At 42.3% G+C, this 23,605-nt stretch overlaps 1 protein-coding gene across 1 annotated transcript in view; it reads left to right on the forward strand.

Moving 5' to 3' along the window:
- Positions 1–18,941, forward strand: part of GNS (glucosamine (N-acetyl)-6-sulfatase) — a 42,653-nt gene extending 23,712 nt beyond the window's left edge. Inside the window, exons 10-14 of the mRNA XM_016199712.2 lie at positions 7,818–7,919; positions 11,877–11,984; positions 12,914–13,024; positions 14,320–14,480; positions 16,280–18,941. Coding sequence (XP_016055198.1) covers positions 7,818–7,919; positions 11,877–11,984; positions 12,914–13,024; positions 14,320–14,480; positions 16,280–16,358 — 561 coding nt within the window. The 3' untranslated portion in view covers positions 16,359–18,941. The remainder of the gene's footprint in view (positions 1–7,817; positions 7,920–11,876; positions 11,985–12,913; positions 13,025–14,319; positions 14,481–16,279) is intronic.
- Positions 18,942–23,605: the final 4,664 nt, after the last annotated feature.

Here is a 23,605-nt window from a genome sequence, read left to right on the forward strand (position 1 = left end):
CGTGTTTGCCTATATTAATGAGATTCCCCCCCCCGTATTTTCTTATTTTTAGTTTGGTGTTTTCTTTTTGGCTTCAAGAAATTCCTTCAACATTTCTTGTAATGACAGTTTAGTGGTGATAAACTCCTTTAGCTTTTGCTTGTCTGAGAAATTCTCCTTCAATTCTGAATAAGAACCTTCCTGGGTATAGTATTCTTGGTTGTAGATTGTCCCTTTCATGACTTTGAATATATCGTGCTGTTCCTTTTGGCCTGCAGAGTTTGTTGTTGAAAAATCAGCTGATAGTCTTGTGGGAGTTATCTTGTACATAACTAGTTGCTTTTCTCTTGCTACTTTAAGATTCATTGCCTTTAACTTTTGGCATTTAATTATGATGTGTGTTTGTATGGGCCTCTGGTTTTATCTTGTTTGGGACTCTCTATGTGTCCTGGATTTGGAAGTCTGTTTCCTTCACCAGGTTAGGGAAGTTTTCAGTCATTTCTTCAGATAGGTGTTCTATCTCTTTCTTTCTCTCTCCTCCTCCTGAAACCCTTATGATGCTAAAGTTGGTATGGTTGAGGTTGTCCCAGAGGTCCCTAATTTTTAAAATTTTTTCTCTGCTGTTTTGTTTGGATGTCTTCCACTACCTTTTCTTTCAGATTGCTGATTCGATCTTCTGTTTCATTTAATCTCTAGTGTATTCTTCATTTCAGTTATTGTATTCTTAGTTCTAATTGGTTCTTTTTTATATTCTCTGTCTCTTTGTTCAAGTTCTCACTGAGTTTTTTTAGTCTTCTGAGTTTTCTGAGCATAACCATTGTTTTGAACTCTTTATTTGCCAGATTGCTTGTCTCTGTTATGTTGGTTCTTTTCCCGGAGTTTTGTCCTCTAATTTGGAATATATTTTTTTGTCGTCTCATTTTTGCTTTCTGTGTTTGGATCTATGTATTAGGTAGATTGGCTATGTCTCCTGGTCTTGAAAGAGTGACCTTATGTAGATGTCATTTGGGGCCCAGTATCACAGTCCTCCTGTTCACCTGAGCCAGGTGCTCCAGAGGTGACACCTGTGTGGGTCATGTTTGCCCTCCTGGTATAGTTTGGCCTCAGTTGCTGCTGGCACGTCAGTGGGTAGGGTTGACCTTCAGGCTGACTGGCTCTGAATACGATCTGCAACAGTGGGCAAGCTGTTGTGCAGAGGCTAATGCCATGGAGTGCCAAGGCTGCCTGTCTGGTGTGTCAGTTGCAGAGCCACTTGGGTGGGGCTCCAGAGCAGTCTGAAGTCAGCCACTGGGTGCTTTGGGTCTGGAACCTCTTGGGATGGGCACTGGTGTGGGCTGAGGCCAGCCACCATTTGTGCCAGGTTTACGGCCACTTATTTGGAGCTATGTTGCAAGCCAAGACTTTTGGCAGGCTTAGGGCCACTTAGTGGGAGCTACAATGCGAGATGAAGCTGGCTACCACTTCTGTGGGGCATGTGGGGGCTTTGGGAGAGTCCTCCGTGCACACCAAGATCAGCTGCTTCTTGTGTGGAGGGAATGGAGCTGCTGGAAGAGGTTTTTGCTGGGCAAGCAGAGCTGGGTGTGTGGGGCAAGGTGTCAGGGAGATGTTGGAGCAGGGCGAACGGTGTTGCCAAGTTAATGGAGAACATTAGTGCCAACTAGGTGGGAGGAGAGCTCAACAAAGCAACAGTGGCACCACCAATGCTTCTGTTCCCGGAGAGAACTGCCCCAACCCCTGCCCCTCTAGCCCATCCCTAACGTTTGTTGATTTCATTCCTCTTCATATAACCAGGTGCTTCTTGAGCTGCTGCCTCTCTACTGGAGCTTGGAGCAAGGGAGTTTTTGTGTGAGCCCTTGAAGATGAGCATCTTGGTCTCTCACAGCCCTTTGTCTCATACATAATCCCCTTTGCTTTTCAAAGCCAGGTATTATAGGACTCCTCTTCTGGCACAGGTGCCTTAGGCTGAGGGCCCAGCATGGGACTTGGGCCCCTCACTGCTCTGGGGAAACCTTTGCAGCCAAGATATTCCTCCCATTTATTAACCACCACACCATTGGTATGGACCTGCTTGGTCTGTGTCTCCACCACTCCTACCTGTCCCCACATGGCTTCTTCTCTATATCCTTAATTATAGGACTTCTATTCAGCTAATCTTTAGTTGGTTCTCAGTGATGGTTGTTCTATAATTTAGTTGTAATTTGGATGTATTAGTTGGAGGAAGTGAGTTCGGTATTTACCTGCTTCTCCATCTTGACTTTGCCTCTTTTTGTTTCTCTCTTGAGACTAGATCTTTACTTCGTCTTGGAGCAGCAGCTCTCTACCCTCTGAAGTTGTGAAAGTTTCAACATCTAAAATGTTCTGAGTGACTCACTTGGGCTAGAATATGGACCCACCCTCTGCTTTTTTCTGAAGTTTACAGATGGTTCTGAGAGGCACCCCGGTTTGGAGCCCACTACCTGGTAGAACAGAGCTCCTCAGGCCTTATTATGTGTGCAGATCCCTGGGGCCTTGTTAAAATGGGGTTCTGAGTCTACAGTTCTTACATGCCCCCAGGTGATGTCTGCTGCTGGTCCTACCTCATTTTGAGTATAAGGCTTTGGAAAGCATGTCTTCTGAGAATTTTGTTCCTCTCTTTGTGAGATTCTTCCTTACTGATGCTTTTCTGCTCTACTGATTCTCCCTCCTAGAACTATCATAATGTACCAGATTCTTTTGTTGTTATTTCCATTTGGTTTCAGTATCTTTCCAAACTTGGTACCTAATACTAAGGCACTTTGTTTCTAAAGATCATGGCACCTTGATCCAAAGCTATCTGGTCTAATGCTCAGGAGATAAAAATTGAGAGGCTCTACCAGTTATGTCTGCTCTCTTTCCTGATTCACAATTTTTGCTCTTCTGTGAAACAAAAGAAAATGAGCAAATATATAAGCTGGACTTAGACAATGGGCCAGACTTTCTGGGTATACGCTAGTTTAATTTGGGAGTTTAATGTTTACTTTGCTTAAATGTCTGCCATTCACTTACTTCCTTGTACAATGCTCTTATGGAATTCTGTTAAAATTCTCTCAGAAAGGTACCATGGCTTTCATAATTGCCTTTGAGTTTTCTTTTTCTCTTAAGACCCATATTCTTAAAGCCACTCACTTCCCACTACAAATTCAATATCCTCTAAACAGGCCTCTTCTTACAAAGGAGATAGGCAAGTTTGGAAGACCATTAAATTTAAAAGCGTTTTATTGATCTTGGTGCTGGGCGCTGATTGAGGAAAATGTTAGCAGCTGTGTGCATTTCTAAGGAGCAGGGCTGCTAGGACCATTTCTCACCAGTGTGGGGAAAGAGGCTGAGTGAGAGCAGAGTGCAGTGTGTCAGCCAGCTGCCCGTGGAACAAACTGGCCCTTTTTCTTCAAGTTAACAGTGCCATCTAAATGTTAAAATTAAAAACTTCACCCTCTCTAAGCAATCTAATGAAGCCTGCTTCCTAGGAAGCCATTTCAACAATAACAAGTAACATTTATTGAATGCTTAGTGTGTGATAGGTGCTATTCTAAATGTATTATCTATATCAACGCATTTAACCTTCACAGTCTCATGAGATATAGGTACTATTAGCCCCATTTTACAGATGAGGAAATTGAGGTACAGAAGTTGTTTGCCCAAGATCATATAGCTAAAGTATATCAGAGCCCTGTATTTGAATTTGGTCAACCTGACTCCAGAGTCCACACACTTAACAATTACACTGTATCTCAGACAAGTATTTATGAAGTATCTTGTGCCAGCACGGTGTGCCAGGAACCTTGGGTACACAGCAGTCATCAGTCCAGGAAGATAAGTTCCTAACTCATTCTGTCAGGGAGAGCCAGATCTTTTAGCTACAGTTGTCATTGAAAGCCTCTGAAGCATCCGAGCAGAGACCTGGGTGTTGAGAGGCTTTAGTCACAGAGATCTGTGGGAGGGTGTTCTGGCAGAACAGTAAATGTAAAGGCACAGACATGAGAGTGAGCGTGGTTTGTTCAGGGGACAGAAGGTGGCCCTGGTACTGAACTACTTTCACTTCCTAAGTGAACCATCTCTCTCACCTCCTTGCCCTGTCTGGAATGCCCATCTCATGCCCTTTTTCACCAGGCTATGTTAATTGTCTTTTAGGGGTCCCCTCTGGGAAGTCACTACAAACCCCTGCCCCCACATAGGGTAGGTGCCCTTCCCATGTCCCTGGCCTTACATTGACCACACCCTACTGAGTTTGTCTTTTTTACTCTAGGAGTTCCTAGAAAGAAGCACTGTCTAAACTTAGAATACCCAGCCCTTAACATTGGGGGACATCCATGTTAGTTGAATGGGTATTACCAAGGTCACATAATAAGTGGCAGACCAGGACTGAAAATGAACTGTGCCTGTTCTCAGAATGCATAGTTTTTACCCTGCTGTGCTGACAGATGTAGTTTGAGAAGTATGAAATTCCCAGCTTTCATCTAGCACAGAGAATGTCAGAGGCGGTGGTGATTCATCATGTTGGCAGCACAGTTGTGTCGGTTCCAGTTGTTCTGTGTGAGTTGGGCATAATGAGCTGAGCTGTCAACAGCCTAATGGCAGAAAAGGGACACATTTGGCTCAGTGGGTTTAGCTTTGTGTTGGCTACTCGGGAGAGCAGGGGCAGGGGTGGTTTGTGGTTCCCCAAGGTTGGCTATTGAAATTTTCTCCTCTTGCTAGAAACTAATCTAGCTTTAGGTTTGGTGGCAAAACTTCTTCAAAGGGGTTTTAAGACAGGAAAAGGTTTGTAGGAAAACTAACATGACCAGCATGATTCAGGGAAAATAGAACTGAACTGGGAGTTAGGAAGACCACATACTGGCTTTAAGACTTTGGGACAGAATAAGCATTGGTTTCCTGTGTGAAGTTGGGAGGATGTTCAGTGCAAGTAGGGGATGCTTGGCTTCTTCATTATTAGAGAAGCTGGGCCAAGGGATACATCCAGATGGAATGGCCCAGGAAGGGGGAAGTTGTCTGCTCATACTGTTCCAGTGCTTTCCCCTCAATGGGAGCTCTCTGATCTGCTTTGAGACCTTTCTTTGATATCCCTACGTGAATTCTTTAACATCAGGGCTTAAATGTCGATTTGGAAACCGGATGTATCCTCCTGAGAGCCCTCTTACTCTTCTCATTGATTCTGCAGCACCATCATTCTTCCAGAGCTAAAAAATAAGCCCTTTCAAGGCGTGATGCCCCTTGAGTTCATGCCCCAGGGTTTTCTAGGGCTTTTATTTGATCAGAATGCCATATATTTAAATCCCAAGAACATTCCCAAACTGAGGCTATGATTTATGAAATCATCTACTTTTGGTCTTGTCCAAGCTTTTTCAGTTTCAATCTGTAAGTGAATCTTTGAGTTTATGCTTAGGGGTAAAAGCAGTATAGGCGGTCCCTGACTTACAGCGTTCTGATTTACAATTTTTTGACTTTATGATGGTGGTGCAAAAGTGATATGTATTCAGTAGAAACCTGATAGGCTAAGCTATGATGTTTGGTAGGTTAGACATATTAAATGCATCTTTGATTTATGATATTTTTGGTTTATGATGTGTTTATCAGGACATCACACCATCTGTACCATTTAGGAACTTAAAATGCTAATGTTTGTAGAAGTTATTATAGTGATGGACCCATAGTATTTGTTTTAATTCTGGGTTGTATAAAAGCCAGAGATAGATATAATTCTTGGGTGAATTCTTCACTCATTCTCAGTATCCACTAGGAGTCTCCCATCTCCTGACATAGCATGCTAATTTTGAGATCTACTTCTTAGTCAAACAAAACTCTAGAAGGGAAAAGATCATTGTAGTTATCTGGGAAGAGAGTCCTGGGATAGCGTATGTGATATTTGTGCTGAGTCATAGTGCCATTTGACTTGTACTGGAACTTACAGACCTTTCTCCTCTTAGAGCAAACTGCTATTCGAGAGAGCCTCCCATCATGCAGCTAATGGCTCTTAATTCCTGGTGAGACGGGCTGTCACCATTTTATATCTCTGTGGGTTTTGCTATTTGGGTGTTTACCCTTTTTCTTTTCTTATAAAACTGCCTTCAACATGTTAGTAATACCTGTGGACTTGGCTTTGCTTCATTAGTATTCTGGACATCACTGAGGATCTGTCAGTGACAAGTCAGAGTCTTGTTGCCTTGATCTGATTCTGGAGGTCGTGTCTCTGCTTATCTCTTTCCTGGCATGAAATCTTTTTATTCATACCCACTCTTGTTGACCCTATTCCAAGCTTCTCAGTCTGCCTGGTGGACTTGGAACTAGGCAAGATCTCTAACCCAGGTCTGATATAATCCCTAGAGACATTGCCATGGGTTTTTTTTCCTCGGTAACGTATGGATTGCCTTTCCCTTGAGCTCCTGCCACTGCGTGGTCATTTTTGACAGCCGCAGAATTAGTTCACACTAATTGATTCAGAGCCAGATGAACAACAATCTGAAAGTGTTTTCTTGCCTTTAGTGTCTGTACTTTTGGTTTTGTTTTTAAATTAAAAGTACCAGGGTTAGGAGGGGTTGTTTTTCTAACCCCCGTGTGGCCTCCCCCAAGATGACCTAAGTTTTCTTAATAATTTTGAAGACTGTTATTTCCTTTGAGTAAATGATAGCTTTTCCAGTGACAAGCTGTTGACTTTGTTTTAGTTACTTCTCTTACATTTCCTCATCTGTAAAATGAGGGAAATACTGCACCCTAGGATTGTGGTACAGATTAAATGAGCATAAACGCTGAGTTCTGGCGCAGAATAGGTGCTCAGTAGGCATTAGTTCCCCTTGTTTCCCTAGTGGGTTGTCATCACCACTCTAAAGCTTTTCCTAACCTGTGAGCAAAGTGATTGCTAGGTTTGTGCTTAGGTTCTATACAGGCCTGCACTGTCCACTATAATAGCCACTGGCCACATTGGCTATTGAGTCAAAAATAGACTATGAGATAGTCCAAACTGAGATATCATTTTTAAATGCCACATTTCACAGACTTGGTTCAAAAATAAAACATAAAATCTCATTAATTTTTTTGTATTGCTCACATGTTGAAATAGTTTTTTTTATTTATCAAGTTAAATATATATACAATGAATTTCCCCCTTTTCTTTTTACTTAAATGTGGTCACTGGATATTTTTAAATTACATAGATGGTCCTATTTTGTTTCTAATGGAAGACTGTGCTGGTTTAGGTTCTGAAGAGGCATTGTATACAGAAGAAGAATGGTCTAATAAACCAAGGAAATAAGAAAAGGAATAAATGCAGGATAGTATATTTAATATCTAGGATGTTTGTTTAAAACATCTAAGTTCTGTGCTCTTTAAGGAAACTTTTTGATGTACTGTTGGAATAAGTTTTTTGCCATCTTCAAAGTCTATTGCAAACATTTTAAGGGCTAATATCCTCCTTGGTGGTAAGCATTCAACCTTTAAGGCTTTCAAAATTGTCAGGAGTCTATTTGAAGTTAAATTTAGTGAACTAATAAGAATAATCAAGTTGGAAAACACTTTGTATAAAATAGACCAACATTTTTCTCATGATTCATAACAGACTCTAGGCAATCCCAAATGAGTTTTTAAAAATGTTTTGATCAATAACAGTATGGATGGAATAAATATATAACTTCCCAGGGGCATATGTTACAAGCTTTATAAGCCTTTGTTTTTTAAATTACTATAGTTATACTTGAATATATAAATCAGTAAGATCTAAGTAAGTATGGGGTGTACAAAAGGTAGTAGTAAATGCTGTTTGTCTCGTGGGTGAGGTTGGGGGAAGAGAGTACAGATAGAAAAGGAAAACTTTATTTTTCTCATTCCCATAGATGCTCGTTGCCAACATTGACTTGGGCCCTACTATTTTGGACATTGCTGGCTACAGCCTGAATAAGACACAGATGGATGGGATGTCTTTATTGCCCATTTTGGTGAGTATAAAGCCCTCAGTCAGGCCTGAGCCAAGACTCTGAAATAAATTCCAGGTTGTATAAATGTAAGCTTAAAAAGCTATTAAAGTTGGGGAACAGAGAATAGAATTTTTCTCTTCTCTGTGGTAGGAAGGAGTTTTTAAAAAAGAATGATCGGACCACATATAAACAGAGTTCTGTATTCTTCCTACTTTCCATCTCCGCCCCGAAAAAAATCATTGTAAACAAGATTAAGACAGGTGACACAGACATTTGCAACATATGTGAAAAGGGGTAATAAGTTCTAATAGAAGCAAAGATTAATATCCCAGTAGAAAAATGAGCAAAGTAAACAACTAATCAACTCACCAAGGAATTAGAAATGGTCCAAGTAAATGCAGAAAGATCCCATCAATGCTGATCAAAGAAATGCTTAACTGAAGGAGGCCTTGATTGCCTGCAGAACTGGCCAGGACACCCACTGTTTGCAAAAGTCTGAGAAAATGGAAACCACTCAGACTCTGTTCATAAAAGTGTAGTCAGTATACACCATCAGGAGGCTAATTTAACAAGGTATCACTTCAGAATATACACATCAAGCAGTTCCATCTGGGAATCTCTTCTAAGAAAACAAAATACATTCAAGTATCTACTGTGTGCCTGGCACCGTACAAAGCTAACTATAAAATATGTACTTGTAGTGTTAATAGAAGAAAACAAAAAACCTAAATATCCAGTAGGGAATTGGTTAAATTGTTGCACCATTAAACAATAGAATATTAAACCAACACAAAATAATATAGATCTGTGTATTTTGACTCGGAAAGGTGCCTACCCCATACTGTGGGGAAAAGGTGGTTTTACAACAGCATCTCTTTGTTATTAAAAATGTATTTTAGCCCAGCCGGGCGTGGCTCAAAGTTGATCCAGGCAGTCAGGGTTCGATTCCCAGTCAGGGCACATGCCCGGGTTGCGGGCTCAATCCCCAGTTGGGGGCGTGCAGAAGGCAGCTAATCAATGACTCTCTCCCTCTCCTTTCCTCTCTCTGAAATCAGTAAAGATATATTTGAAAAAAATAATAAAATAAAAGGGAAATGTGGTCCATTCCATTAGAATCACAATAAGAATATTTTTTTAAAAATGTATTTTAGTATGTTTAAACATAGACAAGTTTGGAAAGATTGGTCCTGAAATATTTTAGGCACTTACGGTGACTCATAGGTGAATCTTACTGATTGACTTTTCTGAATCTATTGCAGTTTATTGTTAGGTAGTATGTGATTCATACAAGAGAACACATGTAACTCAAATTACTTATGAAATGCAAGAGATACCATGAACCCATCCTCTCATCTAAGAACTCAGATATTCCCAATACTGGGACTTCTACCTATGTGTTCTTCCCCATTCCATCCCTTGCCTGCCCCATGGGAGGATCACTTTCCTGAATTTCATGGTTCTCATTATCTGGCTTTTATTTTTTAGGGTTATTATGTATGTGTCCCTAAACAACACAACCTGGTTTTGATCATGTTTTGCCTTCTAAAAATGACATCCTACTGGATGTCATTTGGAACTTTTTCCAATTCAGCATTTTTTCGAAACTGATCTATGTTGTTCACAGGTGTGTAACATTCCACTGCATGAATGTATCACCACTTAATTATCTGTTTCCTTGTCAGTCAATGGACATTTTTGTTGCTCTAGCTTTGTTTTAGGAACAGTTCTGCTAAAGCATTCTTATACATGTCTCCCAGTGAGCACTCATGTATGTACCAAGGTTACAGGAACTGCACATGTTCAATTCTACAGATACATCGAGTTATTTTACAAAATGGTCACCGATTTACATTCTCACCAGCAATGTGTGACAATTCCCCTTGCTCTATATGTACTGGCAGGCAACTTAATTTTTGCCACCCTAGTAGGTGAAAAAGACCAAGATTTTATTTGGTCTTACTATGCAAATATATAACAGCTTAATTCACTTACTATACAGTTATAGTAAGTGAATTAAGCTGTTAAAAAATATATATTTATCATTAATAAAGAAATGCATATTTGTTTATTAATGAGATAAATATATATATTTTTTAACAGCTTAATTCACTTACTATACATTTCACTAATTTAAAGTTCATAAGTCAACAGTTTTTGGTATATTCACAGAGTTGTGCAGCTACACCATAATCTAATTTTAGAACATTTTCATCACCCCAAAAACATCAGCAGTCACTCCCCCATTGCTCCCTCTCCCAGCACCAGCTAGCACTAATCTATTTTCTGTCTCTATAGATGTGCCTATTGTGGACATTTTGTATAAATAGAATCATACAATATGTGGCCTCTTATGACTAGCTTCTTTCACTGAGCATGTTTTCAAAGGTCATCTACATTGTAATGTGTATCAGTACTTCATTCATTTTTATTGCTGAACAATAATCCATTATATAGATGTACCACATTTATTCATTCATCAGTTGATAGATATTCGGGTTTTTCCCCCTTTGGGGCTATTATTAATAATGCTATTATGAACATTTGTGTACAAGTTTTTTGTGTACAAATGTTCTCAGTTTCTTGGATATATACCTAGGAGAATTGCTGGGTCACATGGTGACTTTAACCTTTTGAGAAACTGCCATACTGTTTATGAAGCAACTATACCATTTCATATGTTCCCACCAGCAGTGTACAAGGGTTCTAATTTCTCCACGTCCTCGCTAACACTTGTTACCTTTTTTTAAAAATTAGTATTATTTTTAATTTTAGAGAGGAGGAGAGAGAAAGAAGCATCAATGTGAGAAACATCAATGGGTTGCCTCCTGCATGCGCCCCAACCTAGGATTGAACCTGCAACCTGGGTATGTGCCCTGACCAGGAATCGAACCCGCCACCTTTTGGTGTACTAGACGACACTCCAGCCAACTGAGCCACACTGGCCAGGGCCTTGCTGTTATCTTTTTATTATATTGTAGTCAGTGTGAAGTGGTATCTCATTGTGCTTTTGATTTGCATTTCCCTGAGAGCAGGAGGTGAATCTCCCATGTGATAGCTGCCGTCCCTGCTCCTGAGGGCTGGGAGACAACCCATCACAAGAATTAAAAGAGTCGAAAGCCTTGTACCACCTTTACTAATTTACTACCCAGGCCCAAACTTTGTTTAGATTTCTCACTAATGAATACCCAAACTTTGCTTAGATTCCTTTCTAACGAGCACTAACTTTATCGGGCCTGTCACTTTCTCACAAATTTATTGTTTCTTTGTCTAAAAAGTATAAAAGGGTGCCTAGTTCAATCATGCCTTTGAGCCTCTTTTATGATCTGAGTATCATATTGTGATCCTCCCGTGCACACATATTAAATTGGTTTTTCTCTCATTAACTTAGTCTTGTATCAGTTTTACTATTTTATTTTACTACTCCAGCTATAAGAACTGAATGGGGGTGGGGGGAATTCTCCCACAAGTTCATGGGTGAGTGGTATCTTCATTCTGACCATCAAGAAGTACTTTGAACCTATTACCGTCCTTAGCACAGCCCTGGTTAATACTTGTGAGTTTTTGTCCTTGTGTATATTAAGTTATAAATTTCTTAGTATGAGCTTAGACTAGTTCTTACACAGTTTATGGGCAGCATTGTTTATTCTAACCTGGACTTCAGCACCTTGCACTGTGACCGATTCTTGCTTAGCTACTTTGTTCGTTTCCATTCCTGACCTGCCTCACAGAAGTAAGCTGTCTTGGGAGGTAAGTATGAAATGCTCAAAGCATTTGACTGACCATCACTTTCGAGGGCTCTATAAGCTACTCAGTAGCCTTAATATGCATCAGTTTTAGTCATTCCCTTTAGTTACTGAATGAACAGTCCAATTAGGTTTGACTGCCAAGGGTCCTGTAGCAGTAGAATAAATAACTTTGTGGTCCTTTTCACAGTCTATATATATGCCTCACAGGAACCACTTTTGCTCTTCTTTCTAGAGAGGTGACAGTAATGTGACTTGGCGATCAGATGTCCTGGTGGAGTATCAAGGAGAAGGTCACAATGTCACTGACCCAACATGTCCTTCCCTGAGTCCTGGAGTGTCTGTGAGTAATGGTTTGAGTTGGCTTGGACAGCTTTCCCACTGACAGCTCAGCAGGGCATTGGTTTGGATGTATCAAGTATTGAAACCCTTAATCTGAGTCCTGCTTCTCTGTCACTGGACTTTGTCACTTGACTGTAGGAGATTAGTAGATACGCAAAGGTAAACTCAAGAATCCAAAAAATGGGGGGGGGGGGGGGATTATGAAAATGATGCTGCTGACCTATTGTCAGAATGTGCACTTTGAATTCTTCCAGTTTTTGTGACAAGTACATGTGCCTGCCCTTATTCTTACCTTATTAATCAGCACCCCTTCCTGTCTTCCTGCCCTTCCCAATAGCGGTACTGTTTTTTGTTAGAGATATAGTCAGAGGCATCCAACAGAGAGATGGGCTCCCACCTAGGTATTGGCCTCACTTTGGACAGTGGAAAATAGGCTTCCATTTGGAGTTGACTCTTTAATACCAAGGTGTTATGATATAGCTAAGCAACCAAAAGTTGGTATGGAAGACTTGAGGAAACAAGTTAGAATTAAGTCCTGTTTGGTGATAAAAACACTCATAAGTAACTTACCTGCTGATGATTCCACAAAGCTCATTTTAGCATTTTTTCCCCAGCCTTTTAGGATGGCAGTTCCTAATATACCTTAGCAGTGACTCATTTGAGGACTGACTTCTCCTCCTTACCAACCATACATTTTACAGGGGCCCATGACAACAGTCTACAAACAGAACCACCACAACAATGTTCCTTAGTCAAATTAACCATTGTTATCAGTAAGGAACAAAGCTGCATACCTATTTTTGATTCATTTCTCTGTGGAAGGTTTCCTAATTTCTGTCCAGTTCTATGTATGGTTTGGTTGCCCCTGTAGGCAGGTAGCTGTTACTATAAAAGAACTATCTTCATTTAACTCTTCAAATATCCCTACAGCAATGTTTCCCAGACTGTGTGTGTGAAGATGCTTATAACAACACGTATGCCTGCGTGAGGACCATGTCAGCACTGTGGAATTTACAGTACTGCGAGTTTGACGACCAGGAGGTAAGATGCCCTGCTGCCTCCCCACCCGTGTCTGTTGCCAGCGCTTCATTGGCTGGACTTGGTAGCAGAAGAGCTGTTCCAGGATGCTCTCAAGGGAAGATGTGTTTCTTATATGTACTTCCACTTAGGTGTCCCTCAGCTAAGGAAATAGCATTCCCCAAGGCCATTTATAATTCTCTGTGACCTTTCTGGATAGGGCGCTCTCCACTCCCACCACCACCCAAACATTCACTTTTTCAGAATGCTGCTTCCCTGCTTGTTTGGGGTGAGGGTCAGACACCTCAACTTGTTCAGAAACGACTGTCTCCACCACAGCACAGTCCAGTGCTGCTCAAACAGATCAGCAGTGGAAGAAGGTGGCTGTCAGCCAACAGATCAGTGTGGACTGTCTGAAGGACCACGTGGACTCCAGTCCCTGTGGTTTCATACTGTTTATCAGTGGGTGCTCACCTGCCCCATCTGGCTCCCCACATCTTGCCATATGGGGCCAACGCTCATCGTGTTTCTCAGAAGCTGACTCACTCGCCCTTTGCTTGTAGCTCATGAGCACTTTAGACAATATGCAAGAGAGCTCCAGCTCAATCCCTGTTCCTCTTCCCCCATAATCTTTCTCAGTGTGATAACTACTTTGTGTTGTCCAAGGGCAGCCACTTGAAGCCATTATAGGCAAAATTTGCCTACCATCTTCCTAGTCTATCACTTGACTCCAATTTGGAGAACAAAGTACAGAGTGGGGGGAAATGGTGATATTAGACGTGTCTAATATTAGAAATAATAGTATTGTATCTCCAGCAATGCGTCCAAAACTGCATTTTAAAATAAGAAACCCTAACATTTGTAAAACACAGGTACTTTCCTATTTATTCTTATTTGAATCTTCACAATTCTAAGGAGAAAATAAACCTTCAGACGTCAACTCCCACTCAGTAACTTCATTCCCAAGTCTAGTCTCTGAGGCTTTGCCATTTGAGGGTCATGCCTTCTGTTGTCTGCTTTAATTACAGAGAGTAATAACCACCCCCCAACCCCCTCCTGACTCTGCCTGAAAAGGGCCCTTTCCAGCATGTGGGCTGTAGACCGAGGCAATTTAACCCCAGAACAGATGCTCCCTTGTTGCATGGATACCCTCGGGCTTTTGAGGATCTTTTTTTTCTTTGAGGATCTTGAGACCAGATGATACTTTCCTGGGCCTTGGGTGTTGTCTACCTCCTCCCTCCATATTTAGAAAGAATTCACATGAGTATTTCTTTAAACGTAACCCCCTGCTCTTTCCTCCATCCTTTCGTTTCCTATAGGTGTTTGTAGAAGTCTATAACCTGACTGCAGACCCACACCAAATCACAAACATTGCTAAAAGTATAGACCCAGAGCTTTTAGGAAAGATGAACTACCGGCTGATGATGCTACAGTCCTGCTCTGGACCCACCTGCCGCACTCCAGGGGTTTTCGACCCTGGGTAAGTTTCCATTTCCTTCAGTGACTTTGCCAAGTTGGCTCTAGCAGTCATGCTGTTCTTGAAGGTGAGGGAGGCCGAGGGGTCCTTTCTGCTTTGAGCTGTTCTGCATTTCTCCTCCCGCTTTAGCGTGGGAATACTGTGTCTTAGTGCATCCGCCTGTGTGCTGGGAAAATGAGCTGTTTGAAACTTGCACTTTGGTGCCAGTCCGTGCTTTAGTTAGAGGTAGCCCCGCCCCGACCACTGGGGCTCCTCTGCCTCCTGGCTGGGCTGCCTGTCCAGGTGCCACTTGATTGCATGGCGACACCTGGGGCTTCTTTAGAGTAACCGACCAGGTGCTACCCTGTTCCCTAGCCCTTCCGAGAGCATGTGCCTTCATTTCTCAGAAACCCCAGCTACAGAAATGTGAATACTTGCCAGTAAACTTAATGTATTAAATACAGACAATGAAACAGAAGGTATAAACTCTCAAATGTTGAAATGTGTAAGTCCACTGCAGCATACAAAGGTAGGAAAGGTGTCTAACTACCAGCTACCAAGGCAGCGCCTTTCCTCTCTCTCATTCCTCTTGAGCAGTGACTTCACCACTAACACTGGGCTCGGCACACCGTGCATTTGAGCCGCCTATGGCAAAACCTGTCATCTTTTGCTTGAAAATTGAAAATTAAACTTTCACTGGGAAAGGATTATTTCAGTTCTTACCGTCTGATTGTAGGAGAGAGGGAAGGGTGCTGTCCTAAGGCAGTGAGAGTAGTAACGTTATTTAGCCACCTTCACAGGAAGTGCTCTTCAGTCCAAATTAGAGAGGAATGTGCGTGGATGAGTAAGGAGCAGGATTCTAGTTTTAGAACTCATTTTCTTTTAAATCCTTAGCCATAGCTTAGTCTCTTCTGCCAAACATTTAGGCCTGTAGAATCCCACAGGCCCATTCCAGCCACTCCTGTTAGAACAGCCACATCTTCAGTTATGTATTGTGTGTGGCTGTATTTACATTTCAGTAACATTGAGTAGCTGGGACAGAGACCGTATGGTCCACAAACCCTAAAATATTTATTATCTGGCCCTTTATGGGAAGGAAAAAAAATGGCCAGCCACTATTGTAAAATAATCCCAAAAGATAGCAGATAAAGCAGAAGTAAAATAGTGTTATTTATAGCCTTCACATACATGTAAACTCTCTTTCCAGCCCATCTATAGTCCTTATGTTTGCAGTCTCAGCTCAAGTTACTTTCCCATGGGTGGTAAAATAAGTCATCTTATGTACCAGCCGTTGTACATAAATTGCCTTACTATTTTATTGGTGGCCAGAGGGGTTAATGACTTACCAAAGTTCATAATGAGCCAGATTCAAAGCCATGTCTGTGGTACACACCTGTGCTCTTACCCGCCACAGTCTTGGTCTCAACTGTAAAAGAAGGGCTTTAGGGCTTTGAAACTGTTGGTAGGGCCTTCTACCAAGTGCTAGACTCATCCATCAGGCTACTTTATACCTTAGGAATCACCCCCTACCCCCTCAAAAAAAACACAGCTCACATCTTGCCTCCTTCCTAATGCCTTCCAAGATTAACCTACTTCTGTTTCTCTTCTCCTCTCTACTTCTACTACACTGTTTTGTGCTGGCTGATATGCCCTTATTATTAAGTCCCCGTTTTGTACCATAATCTGTGCCACTAGATTCCCTTCTGGTGACTTAATTGTTTTTTCGATGTCCCTTCCTGCCATCCTTTACACTTAGCATTCTGAGTGAATTACTTGGTGGTTAACTACAGTTAATGTGACATCCTTTTATTTTTCCTCCCCAGATACAGGTTTGACCCTCGTCTCATGTTCAACAATTATGGTGGTGGCAGGACTCGAAGGTTTTCAAAACATCTTCTGTAGCGACCTCTGCACCTGGGCCCCTGCACGCCTGTCTGATGAAGTGATTGTAGTAGGTGTCTGTAGCTAGTCTTCAAGACCACGCCTGGAAGAGTTTCTGGACTGGCTTTGTTGTAAGTCCTGTTTTAAAAAGCAACCCCGTCAGCCGACCTCCCTGTGCAATGTGTTAAACTGTGAACTCCGCCCTTATGTCAGGAGCAGCTGTCCCTGGTCCTCCATTCAGCTGATAGGACTGCTCCTGGGGTCTTTGTCCTCACCTTACCCTCTCTCCTGGGGCTCTAGTTCTTGATTACTCCCCTGTGGTCAGAGTCAGAATTTGCAGATCCATTCAGATAATTGGCAGTGCTTCAGGGGAGAAATGTTTTTGGTATACAGTGTGACCTAAAGTCAAAGGACCGGCATAGCATTTCAGATTGAGCACTTCACTATCAAAAAATACTAACATCACATGGCTTGAAGAATAACTATCAGAGCTAAATCATCTGATTAAGAACAAGTACCATTGTTTTCAGAGTAGCAGAAATACATTGTTTATAATATGCATCCACCACAATGTGGTAAGTCACAAATTCAAAACATGTCAGCCAAGCTCAGTTCATTTTTGGGGTCTGGGCTGGTACTGCACCAAAATAGGATAGTAAGCTTTTGGCAAAGGCTAATTCCAGGTAGTTCGTGAGGGTGATAGCCATCTATTTTCTGGTGGCTGCTAACCACGTGGAGTACCCGGTAACAGCAGGGGTATTGAGGGAATGTCTCAATACTCGGCAGAGAACAAAGACTTCAAGGGCTGGGAAAAGCTGTGTTTTCTGCGGGCCTTCTGTAGAGAGGGCGCTTAGGTTGACAGGTTGAAGGGCTTGAGTTGGGATGCAGTAAGTGCCTGTCCAGCAGGGAGTCTGGGTTTCAGTCCCACGTGTGAAGTTGTTCCAACTCTCTCAGCATTCTGTTCATTTGTTAAGATAAAAATTTCTTATAGTTAATGCAAAGCATCAGCCACTTTACCCTACCTCTTCCCTTTCAGATTAGTTCTTCCTGACTTTTTGGAGTCTTGTGTAATTTGGGTTCCATCCACTATTCTCATCGAAACCAGATGTTGAGGTTTCCTCACTAGAACACCTATATTTTTGTTTCTTGGCTTGAAGACCAATCTCGTTTCCACTGTTTTCTTCACAGGAAGGTTAGTCAGTGGTGGGACAGCAGGAGAGGAAGAGCTGTGGTTTGTAACTTGTTCAACTCAGGCAATAGTGATTTTAGCTTTATTTAGGGGCCTAGGCTGAGCTTTAAGCACTTTGTAAGACATGGTCATAAGCAACTTTTCTACCAGAATTCCAGATAGCCATGGTCGGTTAATAGCCATTGGGTCTATTCCTTTACCTCATACAATCCATTAACTGGTAGTATTGGAGGTGAAATAGGCAGATGAAATGAACACCTCTGCTGTAAATGTTCTAGGGAAAGAAATTATAAAAACTTGTAACTAAAAGCAAACTACAGTGTTGAATATGGGTTTCGGCTTTATTCAGACTTTTGATTCTTAACGTTACTCAGTCAACTTCCACATTAATGAAAGTTGACCATAGTTATTCCCAAATAAAAAGAAACCAACTCTTACCAGGTCTTGTACTGTGATGTCATATTATTCAGTTAATTCATTTTCTGATGCTGGTTCCTGAAAGCAGGTAAAGTCATAGAATTACACACAGGTCAGCTGCTGATGTATCCGTCACTGTCAGCAGGCGTCTGGATAATGGGGATCTGCAGTGAGCCCACTCTGTTGATGCGTTTCCTAACTGCTGAATGGGCTTCATTCTGGATCTGTGTTAAAATCATCTTTCATTATGAGGCTTCAGCTTGTATAGTCTAGCAGACACAGAATGCACTGAACTTCTCAAAATCTCTATGTATGAGGGACCACTGTATGAGGCTTGCCTGGTCTCTCTTAATTGTACTGATTTATTAAACTTTGGTTATTTTCCTTTTTCAGAACGCCGGGTCCCTATCTGTTGGTGCCCTTCAGAGTAGAGAACTGTATGCCCATTAGTATGAACAGAGGCGGTAGGAATGAATAGATTTTTGCCTTATAAAATTTCCTATTACAAAGCTCTTCCTCACATACAATCACCAAGTAGGAAACACCTTTTGAACATCTTTGAATTTGACCAATGGTGCTGTTGCAAAATACATTTTTTGTCAATACAAATTGACAACACTAGGGTTTTTGTACAAAATAGTAATAGCCATGGAAGTTATACCTTAATCTATAAAAAATGTTCTTAAGTTTATTTTTAAGTGTCTAAATTAAGGATTACTGTTTTAATGAAAGAATTGTCCCAGGATCCTTATTAAGAGAAAGCAAAGGGTATTTCCTCTGATCTACCAATGGAATTAGATGGGAATACTTGGGTTCTTTAGTTTTACCACCACTTACGTCACCCTGAATTGTGTGAATTCCTGTGTTTGCATCACCTGTTCCTCGAAGTTGCTCCACCCGGTTCTATGTCATTTCAGTCATCTGACTTAGAAAGTGCCCTTCAAAGGACCCTGTTCACTGCTGCACTTTTCAATGAATTAAAATTTATTTCTGTTCTAGTGGAAGTGTGTCCTTTGTCTTAGTCCACAAGTAGTAATTCTGACAAGATCCTCTCTTTTCTTGATGCTGTTTCATGCTCTAGTCACTCACCTAGTACTGGAGACTGGTCATTTCCACACTGGGTGCAATAGTCTGTACCTGGAAAGCTCTCCTACACGTGTCCCTGCTGGCCAAGCTCCCTGAATGAACACCACATAGAAAGTCCTTCCTGATAAACCTTTATGCACTTACAACTATGGAGAAGAATCATCTTACCTTGGCTGGCTTCAAATTAAACTAAGCTCACCTTCCAGTGTGCTTTGCCTTGATGTCCAGTCATGTGATCCATTGCCCCAAATAACTTCATATGGAAGTTGAAAACTTTTCTGAAAGGGAGAGTTTATGTTTTAGGCTTGTAGGCCATATGGTCTCTGCTGCAACTAAACTCTAAAGTATCCCTAGTCAATACTTAAATCAGTGAGTGGCTGTATTCTCAGAAAACTTTACAAAAGCAGGTAAGACATGATTTGCCAACCCCAGACCTAGTAAGTTGCCTTATATCTTAAAAATTAAGGCCAAGTAGAAAAATGAGATGTTAGAAGTCTCCATAAAAGTGCCAGATTACTACTAGAACAACAAGTAATATCACAGTGTGAAACCATCAGCAAGAAAAAGGAGAAAGTTGACTTGCATAGACACACAAAGTGAGGCCAAGTACGTACGCACCTATCAATAATTACTTTAAATGTAAATAGACTAATTCCTGCAATTATAAGACAAGTGTAGCTAAAAGGATTAAAAAACAGGACCCACCTATATGCTTGCTGCCTACAAGAGACTCACTTCAGGTGTAAGAACACATACAGACCGAAAGTGAAGGGATAGAAAAAGGTATTCCATACAAATGGAAATCAAGAGAAAGCTATACTTACGTGAGACAAACTTTCAAGACTAACCAGACACAAAGGGCGCTGCATAACGATAACGGGATCGGCCCAGGAGGACGACGAAACATCATAAACACTTGTGCACCCAACAGAGGGGCACCTCAGTATATACAGCAAACATGAACAGGCTGAAAAGAGGAAAAGATAATTCGTCCCTGATGCCTCTATTTACAGTACAATTCCATTTCAGACAAAGAAGGGGAGGTGCCGCTACCATTCAAGTGGCTTCTTGTCCCAATTCATGGCATGGCTGTTGGAAAAGAACTCGAACCAGAGCTCTTCGCACCTCATTTTACTATTCCCAGCATGGCTGTGGTAAGCAGTGTCCGAGACGGCTCCCAGTGATCCTGTGGGCCCTCCCGCAGTGCATCAGCACTGGTCCACGCCACCCAAAGACTTCTGAGGCTAGGTCATAAAAGACATGGCCACTTCCACCTGTTCTCTTGGATACTCTGGGGGAAGCCTGCCACCGTATGAAGACACCCAAGCAGCCCTATAGTGAGGTCTACGTGGTGCAGATCTGAGGACTACTGCCAGTGACCAGCCCCAACTTGCCAGACATGTGAGCCACCTCAGAAGCAGATTCTCCAGCCCAGACAAGAGTGTATATGACTACATCCAGCCCCAGCCAACATCTTAACTCGTGAGAGACACCCAAGCCAGAACCATGAGCCACCCTGCTCCAAACTAACTCACAGAAACCACGTGATAGAGTAAATGTTGTTTGAAGCTGCTGATTTTGGAGTATTTCTTACGCAGCAATATATGGCTAATATAACGACCAAAGCTAGCTTACCAAGAGAAAAACGGGCGAGGCTTTTGTCAAAACCTACCCAATTGTAGCTACCTGGGACAGGGCAAAGCTGTCTAGTAAAGGCTCAATTTATCTCTGAAGGGGAAAAAAGTCATGTACCTTACATCCTCGAAGAATATAAACAAACACCGGTTCCCAGCTATTGCTACTAAAACCAAGTAGATGTTTCTTTGTTGAAATGGTTGCTAAAATGTTCTCAGCACATGTTGGAAAATATTTTAATGGACTCTCTTTGGCTGGCAGTCTCCAGTCACAAATCCACATCTTCTCTCCAGGGGTCCCCATAACTCACAAAAGCTAATGCGGAGGAGAGCAGAGCACAGGGCAGAGCAGCGTTTAGCAGCTGCAGTATGTCAGGGTTCTGGCTTGGTTCCTGAGGCACCTGTTGTCCGAATCAAGACCATCAGTCACTACTCCCTCGCCTCATCCCAAGGCCAGGAGAGTAGCTCAGAAGTGAACTGATTCCGTTCCTGCTTACTTCCCTAAGAAAGAGTCTGCTTTGTGCACTTCTCTTCCCCTGATCTCCCAGCACCCCCCAGGGTTAGGGGAATAGGGAAACAGCAACTTTATTAGGTCTGAGATCAACCCAATGACCTGCATTCTTTGAACAGTCTGGAGTGCGTGACTACTGACCGAGTCTAAGTGCAGCCTTCAGCCTTGGACTGTGCTGTTACGGATGCGTCCACAGACAGCGAAGCCCAGCAGGGGCAAACAAGAACTGGGGCCTCAGCCCTCCTGCCCCCTTCTCCTGCAGTGCCATGGAGAGCCCTAGTTCAGAGCTCAGCCAGGGGTAAACAAGGGCCTCAGGAAGCGGCACAGTGGCTGTTCTGACACATCTATGAAATGTTTAGTCCCACAGATGTGCCCCGCAGGTGGGAGAGAGACAAAGTGAGCTGAAGATACAGTCCAGAGGATTACTGTCTTGGGGAGAAGTCACGTGCATGACAACACTGAGCAGCAGCACGGGAAGCCCCACACTGCACCTGCAGGGGGCCCTCTGGCCGGGGTGTCTCAGCACCACCCTCCTCGCAGTGACCTGACAGCACGGGCATCCCTCAGGCCCAGCCGCTCTGAGCGCCTGGCTCTAACTTGCCAGAGAAGAAAGACGACACTCGGCCACTGTACTTACGGGAAGCGCAAGGGAAGGTGCTGAATATTGATGTCTTGATCTGCCAATCGCCCTAGAATCTTGAGTGTTTTGCTTATAACTCCATTTCCTTCCCTAAGCCTGAGTTTAAAAAGCAAAGTTCCTGCTTAGAAAAATGTCCCTCTTGGAAATTGCATGAATTTCAGTGTCAGCACCTTGGCCCAAGAGTAGAGCAGCCGTTAACACCACTGCAGGAACAAGAGCCTGGAAAATAGCACCACCCTGCACTGTATCGGGCTTTACGCTGTACAAAGTCCCTTCACGCTCACCATCCTGTTGGTCTTCACATCAGCCCTGTGAGGTAAGCAGACACTTCACAGGGAAAAAAGTTGCGTTTGAGCCACAGCAACTGCCACTGTAAGTTTTAACTCTGCTCTTGCCAAAGATGAACGCTCAACCTAGGGAGAGTTATTGAGCCCTAGTGGAAGTTATTTTCTCATAATGGAGGAAGCAGCAAGAGCGGCCCTGATATAACACGCTGCCAAAAGACCTCAAAACCAGCCCACCATGTAGGAAATTTTCTTGTAAGTTATGAATTCTGCTTGGTAACTCCTACTCATCCGTAAGATCCCAGCTCTAAATCACTTCCTCCAGGAAGCCTTCCCTAGCCTCCTAAACTCTCCTAACCCTCTGTACTTTATCTTCATGACACTTGCCAGTTTGCATTACATGTGGACTCTGGTTTCCATGAAGACAAGGGTCATGATGTTCTTTCTCACCGTAATCTACCCAGCACCTCACATCCTCAGGGTGATTTATAAAGATTTGATGAATGAAAGAAATTGAAACACTTGGTGTTCTACTCAAGTTTCTTTTAGTGCAATGAACAGAAGAAACTAATATAAAGTGAAAGGTTAAAAAAAAGGATGGTTAAAAGAATACAGATAAGATATAACAGAACCCAACATCAAACCAGATACACTCATTCCTCAAATATGATTTAGTTCCAAGCCGTTGGCTGGGAAAGGAAAAAAAAGGAAGGGGGGTAGAGGGGGGAAGGAGAAACCATAATCTCCTTTTAATAAGCATCAATCCTACCATATTTCTAATAATATGAAAGTTTCAATGTTGTTAGAACATTATTGATCCTATGCATTAAAGCTGTGTACTGCAGATAACTGTAAACTGCATTCCTGAGGGAACCAAGGAGTTGGTAGCAGCAGTAACATCAGCATTTGTCACTTGGCAAGCTTTTCAGAAACTAGGCAAAATTAGGAATATACAGAACTCACTACTCTTGCACAAATTACCAACTTTTTTTAAGGAACCATTTCAATACAAGGACCTCATTTTTTCTTGCAATCTTTCAACCGATTCTAAACACTGCCCTTTCCCAACTACCAGCTTCGTAACAAATAACTTTTCCCAAGCCCTACTCATCACCTTACTTGCAAAAGAACAAAATTCTAAAAAGCAAACTGGGAGAGAGGACCATGAGGTGACATAGGGGACAGAAGCATCATCCGTGGCCTCTCCACACCCCTCCACTAGCCGGTTCTCTGCCTTGACGCTCACGCCCTTCCCCAGCACACACAAACTCCCGGAGGAAGTTTATTTGGTAAAGACGCAGTGGAACTTGGACTTTTCTGAAAGCTGAGACCCAGGCGCCTCGATTTCTATAGCTGCCCTTGTGTTCTCAGACAAGCACCTTTTACTGATAAGGCATTAGAGGATATGCTCAGTTTTACCTAAAAATCACTGACTTTACACATCTTCCTTAAGAGAGCACATATGCAAGGAAAAGCACTCGAAATGTTTGCCATTTTGAAAAGAATA

Source organism: Miniopterus natalensis, chromosome 2 (assembly GCF_054644295.1).
Source record: "Miniopterus natalensis isolate mMinNat1 chromosome 2, mMinNat1.hap1, whole genome shotgun sequence".
In the NCBI taxonomy this organism is placed as follows: Eukaryota; Metazoa; Chordata; class Mammalia; order Chiroptera; family Miniopteridae; genus Miniopterus; species Miniopterus natalensis.